The 14659-nt window shown below is 38.7% G+C and overlaps 1 protein-coding gene across 1 annotated transcript in view; it reads right to left on the reverse strand.

The window, feature by feature from the left end:
* Positions 1 to 8287: 8287 nt before the first annotated feature.
* Positions 8288 to 14659, reverse strand: part of LRRIQ1 (leucine-rich repeats and IQ motif containing 1) — a 193977-nt gene continuing 187605 nt past the window's right edge. Inside the window, exon 26 of the mRNA XM_014535275.1 lies at positions 8288 to 8519. Within this exon, the coding sequence (XP_014390761.1) occupies positions 8367 to 8519 (153 nt within the window). The 3' untranslated portion in view covers positions 8288 to 8366. The remainder of the gene's footprint in view (positions 8520 to 14659) is intronic.

Below are 14659 nucleotides of genomic sequence, written 5' to 3' on the forward strand. Positions count from 1 at the left end.
AGGGTGGGGGTCCCCACTGGGGTGCCTGGCCAGTCTGGGTGAGGGGCTGAGGGCCATTTTCAGGCTGGCCACACCCCCTTTAGGTGGGGTCCCCACTGGGGTCCCTGGCTAGCCTGGATGAGGGGCTGATGGCTGTTTTCAGGCTGGCCACACCCCCTTCAGGGCGGGGGTCCCCACTGGGGTGCCTGGCCAGCCTGGATGAGGGGCTGAGGGCCATTTTCAGGCTGGCCACACCCCCTTTAGGTGGGGTCCCCACTGGGGTCCCTGGCTAGCCTGGATGAGGGGCTGAGGGCCGTTTTCAGGCTGGCTGGCGACTGAAGCTCCCAGCCTCTTCTTTTTTTCTTTTTTTTTTATTCTGGGATTTATTTACCTTCTATAATTGAAACTTTGTTGCTTTCGGAGCTCAGAGCCCGGCCGCGGCAGGCGGGGAACCTTGGCTTCCTCCATCACTGGAGCAAGCAAGCCTCCTGCTCGCTCCAGCTCCGTGGCTGCCGGCCGCCATCTTGGTTGGGTTAATTTGCATATTGTGCTGATTAGCCAATGGGAGGCATAGCGAAGGTATGGTCAATTACCAAGTTTGTCTATTATTAGATAGGATAGGCACACATGAATATACAACATGCTAATAATTCTTCATTTGCAAATTCAAAATTATGTTAATGGAATGTTATGGAGCTTTAAAATATAAGATATTCCTTTCCTAGCACTTATTGGCCATATTCATTCATTCATCCATTTGTTAAATCATTAAATATACATCAAAGGGCCTACTGTGGCAGGAAGTCGATCTAGGTACCTAGGATCAACATGCCCAACTTCAATACTTACTATAAAGGTAAATTCAAATTAAGACAACATGCCACTACACACCTATTAAAATGACCAAAATCCAGACCACTGACAACACCAGATGTGGCAAGGGCGTGGAACAATAGGAACTCTCATTTATTGCTGTGGAGATGCAAAATGTTACAGCTACTTTGGAAGAGAGTTTGGTGGTTTCTTACAAAACTAAAACGAGGAGTAAACTTTAACGGTCATCTTTGAAATCTACTTTTGCTTTAGTTACCACTTTTAGTCTCTACATCTGCATAAATTATTTAGTATTGGTATCTATTAAATTATTTCATTTTGTACTTTTGATCATCTTTTTTGATAATACCTACAAAATTACTTTGTACATATATTGGAGACATTGCATAATGTTAGGATTGACTCAGAATACCTGTCTTTAACTGATCTTAAGCTTTCTAAAACATGAAAGTATTTTCAGAAATCTTTGTTAGCTATGCATTATCAGTAAGAAAGTCCAGTTCCTCCAGTCCTGGCCAGATGGCTCAGTTACTTGGAGCATCGTCCTGTACACCAAAAGGTTTTGTGTTCTATTCCCGGTCAGGACACATACCTAGGTTGTGGGTTCAATCCCTGCACAGGAGGCAACCGATCCATGTTTCTATCTCACATCGGTATTTCTGTCTCTACCTTCCTTTCTCTCTAAAAATCAATGACAAAATATTCTTGGATGAGGATCTTTTAAAAAGTCCAATTACTCCACATTACTTTCAAACTTACCTAAAACTAGGCTTTATTTTTAATCCAACCTTATTTTGCGTTACTTCAGTATGTGGAACCTCTGGTCCAGGCAGACTGACTCTTCAATGTTCCACAAATATATACAGGGTGAGGCAAAAGTAGGTTTACAGTTACTCATATGGAAAATAATAAATAATTAATAAATCATAATACAAAAATAAATTCTGTATTTCATATACTTACAACTGTAAACTTCCTTTTGCCCAACCCTTTATTCACATTTTATCCCTTTCCTTTGTTTAAATGGCTTTCTTCTACTTCTTTCCCTACTTAAATCCCAAATGTCATTGTAGGTACAAAAAAGAAATTCCTCACCCATTTCAACTACATTTGCCATTTCACTTCTTTAATGTATTTTATTCCATGTTCAGAAAAATTAGTACCATGTTAAAATGGCTTACATTTCATGATAATTTAGACATGCTCAAAGAAGAAATTGAGTTTGGGATGATTCTACACTATTACAGAGAAATTGTGGATTCTCAATCCTGGTAACTTTGAAAATGGAATATGTCCTGGAACATGCAGAGATGATTAGGAGGCAACTGGAAGCCTAAACTAGATATACAGTGATCATGGTTATTCAATAAATGGCTCATGAATGAATGAATAAGAACTACATTAATTATATTGTACTTTTACTAAGTTATATATTTTAGTCCATAGAGAAATAAAAGGCAATTAAGACTGGTTTTGGAATAAGAAAAGATAGGTTCAAGTTGCTACTATACCTTGCTAAGTTTTTTGTGCCAAAAGAAAATTAAATAAACTCTCTGAGTCTTATTTATATTAGTGGTCAAAGAAAAATAATCATTATAAATAAGAATGATAATTAAAATAAATGTGTATAGTTATAAATTGCCATAGTAATAAAATTATTATTACTGTAATCTATCATTTATTTTAAGTATTAAATGAGAAAATTAATTGAGAAAACCAAAACCATTTGAGGAAATCAAATATTTTTTCTCAATATTGTCTAAGTGAGGAAATCTCTTGGCATATGCATTTTATAAGTGGCATTCAAAAAATAATAATCTAACCTCTTTCAGCTCTATTTAAACCATAAGGTAGATTAGAAAGCTGGGTAGCAGAAGACTGCCTTGGTTTCTCATAGGAGAACAGTGAGACCTAAAAGGAAAAGAACAGAAAATGGGAAATTCACAAAGAAAAGTAGCATGTATTGTTTGAGATGGCTGACATGCTGAAAGTATGCTGGTTCTGCTATAATTTGACACACAGAAAAGGAGGACAATTTTGCCTGTGAGTTGTTAAAAATTAAGCAACAGCAACATAAAACATACAACAATAACAAACAAGATATCAGCACATACTATTATTTAAGTCCTTACAATAATTTAGGCCATATAGCACATGCTGTACATATATTTTTACAAATTTCTTCTTCAGGAAAACTCTGTGAAATAGACATTATTATTTATATTTTTCAGACAAACTCATTTTTAGAGGTTAAATAATTTACTCACAGTTACACAACTTACATGTAATTGTACTATTGGTATTTTAAACCTGAGTTTATCTGATTTTAAAGAATATATATTACAAATATTATAGCAACATTAAAAGAGAAATATCTAGTAAAGTTCAAAGGCCTAAAGAGTTTTATAGCTACAGCCCATAAACTATTCTCTTGCAAAGCTAAAAGAAATCCTTTAGTTTTAATAAGGTGACAAGTGTTTGAGAGAGAAACAGGGAAGGCTGGAGGTAAAAGAGCTGTCAAAGTACCAAAGCTATAAGTGCTTGGCCCAGAGCCCTGGAGGCCTAGGACCCAAGGACTTTGGAGGTTAAAAGATTTCTATAAAAAACAGGCTATGCCAAGTTTTTAATCAAGCGACTATTAAGAGTAGGTTTCTCATAAGTTGAGCCCATGTGCCTAGATACTTCAATATCTTATCTCAATTGTTTCTTCTTTTACAGCTATGTGTAGGTGCAATTATAAAGAACATTTTTTATTAAGGACTTTTATGTGCCCGGTATTGTTCTAAATGCTCTACACTTGATCCTGAAGACAATTTAACAAGGTTAAGTACTTCCATTATCATTTCCATTTTAAGGATGAGAAAATTAAGTCATGATTAAAATCCAGGCAAATTAATGTCAGAGCCTTTATTATTATTACTAGAGGCCCCGGTGCACGAAATTCGTGCACTTGGGTGGGGGGCCCTCAGCCCAGCCTGCCCCCTCTTACAGTCTGGAGGAACTCAGGGGATGTCCTACTGACAGCTTAGGAGCAGGCCTAAGCTGCAGTCTGGCCTCCCTCTGCGGGAGGCGACCGGGCTGATCTGGGGAAGGGGCCACCCCCATTACCCCGCTGCTGCTGCCACTGCTGCCCGCCACAGCCGCCAAGGCGTTTTCATCAACACAGACTCCAGTCCCTTCACCATGAAAATATGAGAACTTTCTTTAGGCATTTTCAAGATATCTCTTTCATAGGATATGACATTTCTTTCTTTCTTTCTTTTTTTTTATCCTCACCTGAGGATATGTTTCCATTGATTTTTAGAGAGCGTGGAAGAGAGAGGGAAAGACAGAGAGAAACATCCATGTGAGAGGGACACTTTGATTGGTTGCATCCTGCATGAGCCCTGACCTGGGCCTTGGCCAGGGAGGAGCCTGCAACCTAGGTACATGCCCTTGATTAGAATTGAACCCAGACCCTGCAGTCTGCAGGCCAAGGCTCTATCCACTGAGCCAAACCGGCTAGGGCAAGATATGACATTTCTTAGCTCCTCCAGCAGCGGACCTTTGTTTTTTCCTCCAGGAGTGAGATGGAAAAACCCTAGATCACCTTCTTGGATTCTTATTACCCAAGTTACCACGAACACTGCGAGTGGTGTACTGGGAGCTTAGCCAATGAGCAGTCAGAAAAGGTGTTTCCTCTGTAGCTCACGTGCAGAGGCGGGACTGCTGACACGTGGCAGCTGGCAGGCTCCCCTGTCTCCACTCCGGGCCTGCTCAAGCCACCATGGCCGGTGCTGGCAGGCCCCCTGTCTGTCTCTGCTCCAGGCCTGCTTAAGCCGCTGCGGCCGGTGCTGGCAGGCCCCCCTGTTTCTCTCCACTCCAAGCCTGCTCAAGTCGCCGCTGGCAGGCCCCTCATCTCTCTCTGCTCCTGGCCTGCTCAAGCCACCACCGCCGGCGCTGGCAGGCCACCCTGTCTGTCTCCGCTCTGGGCCTGCTCAAGCCACTGCAGCATCCGTGGCTTGCCTCACCTCCCATGCAGTCCCCTCCTGCCCACCTGCATGCGCAGCCTCCTCCTGAGTGGTTGTGACGTTATGGCATCCTGGACAATTTGCATATTACCTCTTTATATATATAGATGCTGATGTTATAATCTATACTAATAAAAGAATAATATGTTAATTAGGGCAGACATTTTCCGGATGTCCATCCTGACAAAGTCACAGCAGCCTTGAGGCCCAGTGGCTGTGAGGCCCGGTGCTCAGGCCTCGCAGTCACTGTGGCTGGAAGTGACAGCAGCAGTAGGGTGATGAGGGCGGCGCCTTCCCCTGATCAGCCTGGTTGCCTCCCACAGAGGGAGGCCAGACTGTGGCTTAGGCCTGCTCCCCATGGGAAGCGGGCCTAAGCCATCAGTAGGACATCCCCTGAGGGCTCCCGGACTGTGAGAGGGGGCAGGCTGGGCTGAGGGACCCCCACCCAGTGCATGAATTTTCATGCACCGGGCCTCTAAGTAAACTAATAACTACAATAATTAAGTAAGTAGTATTGTTATCTAATGAAAAAGTTTTTTTCCAAAGGGGCATCTTTAAATTGTAACCTAGTAAGTAGATTTAGAAATCAGTAGTGTTTTTAATAATTTTACTTATTGACAACTAATTGGAATTACAGTGAGAATAGCCTTATTATAGCTTATTAGAAAATGTGTTAAGAAATGAACTCTATATAATGATCTTTTATACTCTACAATCTATGATTTTATGCCACAGAAGTGAAAGATGAAGCATGAGCATTTAAGAAAAGTTGCTGAGCCCTAACCGGTTTAGCTCAGTGGATAGAGTGTCGGCCTGTGGACCGAGAGGTCCCGGGTTCGATTCCGGTCAAGGGCATGTACCTTGGTTGTGGGCACATCCCCAGTAGGAGGTGTGCAGGAGGCAGCTGATCGATGTTTCTCTCTCATCGATGTTTCTAACTCTCTATCCCTCTCCCTTCCTCTCTGTAAAAAATCAATAAAATATATTTAAAAAAGAAAAGAAAAGAAAAGTTGCTGATTTATTGAGCTATTTGTATTTTAACATTCAGATGATTCCTTATTAAAAAAAACTTTGAAAAAGGAGACAAATGTGCTACTATTTGTAATATCTTAAACAATAAATTTAAAAAAATAAAAGAAACTTTGATATTCTGTAAAAGCATAAAGCATTTTTTTGTTTCTGTTTCATATGATGTGTTCCTTTTTTCTACACTGCTCCAAAGTGATATCATATGAGTTTGCAATATGCAGAGCTTAAAATGAATATAGTATTATTCATTATTTTGTGTGGCACAGGTTGATTCCTTCTGAAATGAAATATATATTAAAGAATTGATGTTATTAATACATATGTTAACAATGTAAAAAACTGTATTAGGTGAATAAACATAAGGTATTTTATCTTAATCATATTGACTACAGCAAACTTTTAGTGTCTAGATTCTATACTCAGGTAAGAAAAATCCAAGCACTCTAAGAACTTCAAAGCCTGATAAATATATTTAAGCTAGACATACTAAAATTATTTCAAAAGCAAATTAAAATTTGTCAAAATTAACTTGCATATTTCAATGATTTTAATTGACTGGGATCTAATTATTAAGTACCTATATAAAAAGTGAAAGAGTCATTTTTAAGTCATTTACCCTTAAAGTACCATCCGGATCATTGAATTTTTCACATTCAATCAAATATTGAATTTATGTGTACATAACTATAATATCAATGAGTAATAAACCTTTTTCAAGAATAATAATATATATAATGAAATCTAACTTAAAAAATTGACTTCTGAGGTTCAGTATACTTTAGGTAAGTTAACAAAATCCTATATAATAAAAGACTTATATGCAAATTGACCGAAGGGTGGAACAACCAGAACAACCAAACAACCAAACAACCAGTCGCTATGACATGCGCTGACCACCAGGGGGCGTGTGTGGAACATGGCGGGTGTTGGCTGCAGCGGGATGGTGGAGCAGGGGAGCGGGGCATGAGACCAAGGCAGGGCGCCAGTCGCTGTCATCGGAATGAACCTCTGGTGGTTACTGAAAATTCTTTGCTTCCACACACGGCAGTCCCGCCCGGTGCTCACACCTGCTGCCAGCGCCAGCCCCGCTGGCATCCACTGCTGACACCAGCCCACTCGCACCTGCAGCCAGCACCAGAAACGGTGCTTGCACCCGCTGCCAGTGCCTGGCGCCGGTCCCAATCACTTGGTACCATCAGCGGGTGCAAGCGGCAGCTGCTGGCCCTGATCTCTCCTGAGGGCTTCTCCACCTCCCCCTGCTCCTGAGGGGTGATCAGGGCTGCAACCACCACTCACACCCACTGATGGTGCCGGCAGCCCATTAATGGAGCCGGCCCTGCTCACATCCGCTGCTGGTGCCGGCCCCAATCACTCTGTGCTGTCAGTGTATGGGAGCGGCAGTGGGAACAGGGCTGCCAGCCGACAGGGGACCAGGGCCGCAGTGGGAGGGGCCGCATGGCGGTGCGGACGGTGGGCTGAGACCCATCCCTGTGCCTAAAGCAGCCTCACGGCCCATAGTTCCTTTCAAGGTGCATGAATTCGTGCACTGGGCCCCTAGTATGATATAAAAAGAACATCTTTTATACAATAATATTTTAAAATACATTTCAAAATCCTTAGGGTTTACACCCTAAGTGAAGAGTTTGAAAAAATTAGGCTCTATTAGCCCCAAATACCACAAGATATAGATATTTATTTATTTGTTTTTAAATATGTTTTTTATTGATTTTTAGAGAGAGAGAAAGGGCGAGGCAGAAGGGAGAGAGAGATAGAAACATTGATGAGAGAGAAACATCAATTGGCTGCCTCCTGCACACCCCCTAATGGGGATCAACCCAAACATCTGCCTGGACTGGAATTAAACCAGTAACCTCTTGGTGCATGGGTTGATGCTCAACCACTGGGCCACATCAGCCTGGCAAGATATAGATAATTTTAAAGTATTCATATTTTTTCAGAGTTAACCACAGTGCAATTCTTATTGAAACCATGACAAAAGGGAATAGATGTGTGACAGATTTACAAATGCGAAAAGCCATCATTAATAAATATAAACTGTCATCTGTTCAATGAAAATAGTTTTTTAAATCATGTTTTTGACAGTATAATATTATCTAAATTCTGCTATTTTTTAAAAAGTTTCCTTTAAAAATTAACTCTACCTACAACATATATTAAATCAATGGCAGAAGTCCAAGTTACACTACTTTGATATATAAATCCAACTTTTTACAATTAGCCTAAAAAAATTCCTTTTAGAACTAAATGATCAAAGAATTCCATATGATCCATCAGGGACTGGAAGAGTAGATCATTGAGTCACAGAATATAATTAAAATAGCTGTGCTGTTAATTTTAGAAATAATTTAATTTTGTTTATATCAAAAGAAGACATTTAAGGAAAGAAAAAAATTCAAATACACATTTTTGGGCAGTTCTGGTTGCTGGCATTCTACCCCCTATATGTAAAAGAATGCTTGTTGGCATTAGGTTCCATCAATTCATTTGTGATTTCTAAATTAATTCTGAAGGAAACCACAACTTACTTGAAGATCCCTCTGAGTGTCTGTGTGCCTGATTTTTTTTTTCCTTCTTCACAGACAAAGCACTTCCACTGGTCATGGAAAAAAGCTCTAAATCCGTGTCTTCTCTGCTTACAAGTCTTGCCTGGGAGCAATGGGAGAGAATGTATACAATCATGAAACAAAATATGGCATTTTCTGAATGCAGCTCACATTACCCCAAATAAACAAACAGGCTCTGTCAAACAACCTTCTTCAAAATGATACCACAATCCTTTATTGCAGCCCAGGCAGAACAAATGCACTATGTCAAAGCATTTTTCGCAAATAAGAGTCGATTTTAAAATTGAGGTTTGCTATTTGCGTCTGTACAACAAAAGAAAACATTTTAGTATAGTAATTTTGATGAAAATCAATCTTAAAGGCAACTGATGAAACTTTACACAGTTTAACATCACTTATTTACCAAGAACATTATTTAGTTCTTAAGCGAATGTTCGAAATGTCATATAGGGTTATGTTCTGCAATATTTATATATAACACTTTTAAGTATTAGTTTTCTCAGTAAAATTCCCTTAAATGTCTTTCATCCCATATTTGTATATTATGAAGTCACTAAAGATATCTACCTTCTCATTACAACAATTATTAATATAAAAATACTATACATTAAGTCTAATTTGGGGATAATGATAGATATATAAAATTTTCAAAATATACTAGGTCATAAGAACTAGATAATTTATTGTATCTAAAATTACCATCTGAATTTTTATTACTATTTTGGACTGAACCTAAGGGTTGAAAAACTTGCTTCTTGCCTATAAAATATTGTTTTACAGAATGTCTAATATCATTAAGTAAAGATTTATCAGGATCCAGGCACGAAGTGGGGGAAAATGAAGTGATGGAAAGCAAACCAGCTTCAAAGTAGCTGGAATTTAACCCAAACCACAGGATGTTTGAAATCCTGTGAGTAAGCATTGTCTTTAATGTTTGATGTGAGAAGAATTTAAATAAAGCCATAAAATCATCACTGTGGTTAAAAAGCTGTCCCTATATGATGAGCTAGAAAAACTCATGAAACCAGCATCTAATGATGATCATCCTCTTTCAAATTCAGATGTTTGTCTTTCCCCTTTACATTCCCCTTCCCCCTTCTTCCCATCCTTACATGCATGAACTTCTCATTGTTAAGTAAGCCAGTTTGCTATTGCCAAACTCAGAATAGAAACCATTCTATAATGTCAGTCAGGAAAACAATTGTATTGTCAAAAAACCTCAGCAGAAAACTGTTTAAAATGAAATAAGGAACACTTGGCTTCCAATATACACTTGTGATTAGTAAGAAAAGTGTTACAAATTCTTTATTTCACTTACTACACAAAAGCATGTGTCTAATGTTCCCATGAGACTAGCTTCACCAACACTAAGACTTAAAAACAAAACAAAACAACAGTCCAAGAATGAGAAGGAAATACCAAAACAACATCACAGTTTCTGTGAGACGAGTTACAAAACAAGGGAAACAATATTAACTACATAGGTGACCTGCCTGCTGGCTAAAGAGGTGTTAACTATAAGCCTCAAGATTTTAAGATTAGGATTTAATCACTTCAATTTGATGACATGAATTTACTATGCCTAAATAGAAAGTAGAAACCCACCCCTCCCCAAATAAGACAATATCTACATACCAAGAAAATATTTGTGAATACATGCCTTCCAAAAATCTCAGTCATCTGAGCCATTTGCACCCAAAGAGTGCTTCTTCTGAGATAGAAAACCATTAAGATCAGTTACTAATTCAGTCAGATTATATATAACAGGGATTCAAATTTAGAAGTGAGATTTAGCCAGAATTCATGACTTCACAATGCTGTCACTTGGCAGCTGAAATGCAAACCTAGAAATTTTGTCAAGGGTGCATTAGTGCATCTGACACAGCCACACATGCATGAATGTTCAGATTCTATTTTTGAAAACATTGGTTTTCAAATTGAACATCATTATTTCCATTACTGTTAACAAATAGGAAAATCATAAAATCATAAATATAATACATCTTTTGTTCTATAGTATGCAAAATGGACGTACTTAAAAACTGAATGTAACTGATGATGCTTTTAACACTTCTATGAAATATGTATTTAATTTTAAAACACTGTAATATTAAAGTTTTATGGTTATAACATAGTTTTAAGTTAATGTTAGATAAGAATTCTCTATGTGCAATTCAATAGAAAATATTAAAAACTAATTTTGCAAAATTGTTTTTGGTCTTTGTTTACTGAACAGGTCACATTTGTAGCCCCATCTACAAGGTTAGTAATACTTTCTCTCCATATTTTCACAATAAAATGAGGGGTATAAATTTTGGAACATGACTTTTAAGAATCTGGATTCTGATTCATCTGCAACTCAGGCAACTGAATTAAAAATAGAGACTCATTTATTTAAAAAAGAACAACAACAACAAAAGGGAGTTTCTTCTTCAACTTTTTCATAACATATATTTTATTAAATATTTATTTTTAAAATTTTGCATTTTTAGAAGTTAAGACATTAGAAGCACACATTAAAATAAATACTTATTTACTTATTACCCCATTTCTTTGAAAAAAAGAGATAAAATATTATAAAGTTCACTTAAAGGTATCTTGTAATATGTCTATGTATAATTATTCAAAAAATTAGAGTATTTCTAGATATGGGAATGATTTAAAACCATTTTTATTTTTGGTTGCAGAAAGCTGACTTATGTATATCCCTCCATTCATCATTGCATAAACCCCTCTTCTTGTATAATAAGGCAGAGGCCTTGCTATATAACTTTTGAGGGCATGAAAGGAACTTTGAATGTTTATCCTATATAATAAAAGCCTAATATGCTAAGTGTCTGGTCATCTGGTCAGCCGTTCAACCAATCAAAACATAATATGCTAATGATATGCTAAGGCCGCTCAACTGCTTGCTATGACGTGCACTGACCACCAGGGGGCAGACACTCCAAGCTGTAGATTAGCTTGCAGCTGGGGTCCGGCAGATTGGGACTGAGCGTGATGGACCAGACACGCCCTGGAGCCCTCCCACCGTCTATGGGTGTGTCTGGTCCATCACGCCCATAAATCCTGATCTTGCAAATTTATTCTCAGAAAACTCTATTTTAGAATAAGTCAGTTTTTTTCCATGGATCTTTAAGATGAAATCTCTTTGCAAATGCATCAGGGTAAAACTGACTGCAAATGACAAAACTTAAAATGACAGTTATAGATCTGATTAAAATGCAATTGACAAAGAACTCTGCTTTTCTGTAAGATGTAACATCCCAAAATAACAATTTGAATGTAAAAGTGTGCCATATTTTCCCCCCCCTCCATGCCCCCCTCCTGCATGCTGCTCCGGCACAGGAAGTGAGTTCTGATGTCAGGGAGGAAGCCCCTACTTGCCAGCAATGAACAAAACCCCTGCAGGACCACAATGACCAAATCCCATGCAGGAGCAGCTTAGCGATGTAGCGGTCCTTGTTGATTGTCCTGGACTTCTTGCCTTTGCCACTCTTGGGGACCTCGGTCCACTTCTCCTCCACATTCTCCAGCGCCATGTTGCAGTGCCTGTCAATAGGCTTCACATGGCCCAGGAGCTTTTTGTTGTTGTGACAGTTGATATATATTCTTGACAAAATGCATGAGCTTGGAGAGATGGCCTGTGTTAAACTCCTCCTCCTCCCACTTCTGCAGCTCTGCCAGGGTCATCTCACTCTTGGGCTTGTGGAGGAGGCTCCTGGTGGTGGTGCCTGCGCTCTTAGAACATTCCTGTCTCCTCCACTTTGCTTCTGTCTCTGAAGAAAGCTGTAGATAATCTTTCAATTCACTAATTCTCTCTTTTATGGTGTCCAGTCCAGAGTTTATTTCACAGATAATATTTTCTTATTTCTAAAATTTATAATAGACTCATTTGCATAGCCATCTATCCTCTAATTAAATTTTGATTACTTTTGTTTTCAAATTTTCTGTCTTTTTATTATGGATGTTATTCTTATTTTTGTCTTTGAGGATCTTATAATAGAGGCCATTGAAATATTTTTTTAAAGTTCTGTTAATAGCCTTGTCCTAGTTGTGAAATTATCTGTGTCCAGTTCCCCAACAAAAATAGTGTGCTTTCATTCCCCAACACTCTGCAAGATTTCTACTCTGGTCCTTCAATCCACCCAGTATTTCTTTGTCATAAGTCCTTCCTTGATTTCTTCCCTGTCTCAACTCATACACACATAAAATATGTATTTCCGTTCTACTACTATTTTCCTTTTTTTGTATCCAGCTATACCTCTTCAAAATTGAAAAAATGCACTTGTAAGTGCTATGTATTTGTCATATATTTGTATGTTAGTAATCCATGCAATCTGTTTTCATTCATTTTTAGAAGTATAACAATTAAATGTGATATCACTTCCTTTGTCCTGGCATTTTTATTTTTCCCATTCTTGCTCCAAAGTGGCCACATAAGAATATGTGAGAAAGTGCTAGTCAGTAATATGCATGCTGTTAACAAACTGAAGTGCCAATTTTCCAGTGACAATCTTCACGCCACTCTACCAGAGAGGTTAAAATGCAAGAAAATATTTGCAGTGATTATTTCAAATTTAAATTCTATAAATATTTTCATAAACATTAATTGTAGCTAATGGCTATCCGAAATGTGCTGCTCTTTCAGGAAAACTCCTTAAGTTAGCTGTTCATGATGAATAGTATTCTGGATAATACTAGTTTCTACTAGAAACTACATTACCTTCTTGTACTAAATTCAACAAGGCAGGCTAACTTGTAATCAGTTTTCTTTGTGAATGTAGAATCTGAGCAAGGAGTATTAGTTGATTGATATAAATGGATGGCATCATAAAGTTAGGGTCACCTGATGCATCCATTTTTACCTGCCAAGGAGGCCACATACTTCTGTCATTGTTTAGGGTACCCTCTTCACTGTAAATTTCTGAAAAATACTGAAAATTTCTTATTTTGTGGGATCCACTTCTCTAAACTTCATATTGGCCATTCTCTTTTTGTTCACATAGGCTTCCTTCCAATAACATATAGTACAATTGACTTTAGCAATGCACATACAGTTACACTACCTAGAACCTACACTCTACTCAGTATAGAGTAGAGTTTAGAACTTGATTGTTCCTAAATTTCTGATAATTTATACTTTACTAGAGGCCTGGTGCACAAAAATTTGTGCACTCAGCGGGGGGTGGGGGGGGGTTCCTCAGCCCAGCCTGCGCCCATTTGCAGTCCAGGACCCCTTGGGGGATGTCCACCTGTTGACTTAGGCCCACTCCCTGGGGGATCAGGCCTAAGCTTGCAGTCAGACATCCTTCTGGCAGCCAGCGAGCCCTCGGGGGAGGTCCGACTAAAGGCTTAGGCCCCCAAGGGATCGGGCCTAAACCATTAGTTGGACATTCTTAGTGCTGCCACAGAAGTGAGAGAGGCTCCTGCCACCACCTCTGCGCTGGCCAGCCATGAGCCAGCTTCTGGCTGAGTGGCACTCTCTATATGGAAGTACACTGACCACCAGAGGGCAGTTCCTGCATTGAGCATCTGCCCCCTGGTAGCCAGTACGCATCATAGCAACTGGTCATTCTGCCATTCAGTCAATGTGCATATTAGCCTTTTATTATTATTATATAGGATGTCCCTATTTCTCCCCCTTTTGCCCCCTCTTCCCAGCTCTTTCCCCCCACTTCTCTCTGGCCATCACCATATTGTTGTCTGTGTCCATGGGTTGTGCATATATTTTCTTTGGCTAATCCCTTCTTTAAATTCACTTCTTTAAATTTTTATTTTCAGATAAGTGCACTATTATATATTTTCTATTATATAATTTAGAATTAAGATATTTTTTAATTGAATCCTTGTAAATTTTAGCACAATTTAATAAATTATGCTAGAAGCAATTAGGAGATTTTTCATGTAATGCAGATACATTTCAATTAATATTTTATTAATTTTTAATTTTTTAATATTTTAATTTGAAATAATCTCATACATGTAAAAAAAACTATAAAATACTACAGCATATTATATGCACCCTTCACCCAATTTCTTAGGTGTTAATAATTTAAACATAACCATTATACAACTATGCTCCGCTGATCCCAATGCCAGGAGGCATAATACCCTTTTACCATATAGAATAGAGGCCTGGTGCATGGGTGGGGGCCGGCTGGTTTGCCCTGAAGGGTCTTCTGGATCAGGGTGGGGGTCCCCACTGGGGTGCCTGGCCAG

Source organism: Myotis brandtii, unplaced genomic scaffold (genome assembly GCF_000412655.1).
Source record: "Myotis brandtii unplaced genomic scaffold, ASM41265v1 scaffold141, whole genome shotgun sequence".
NCBI lineage: Eukaryota > Metazoa > Chordata > Mammalia > Chiroptera > Vespertilionidae > Myotis > Myotis brandtii.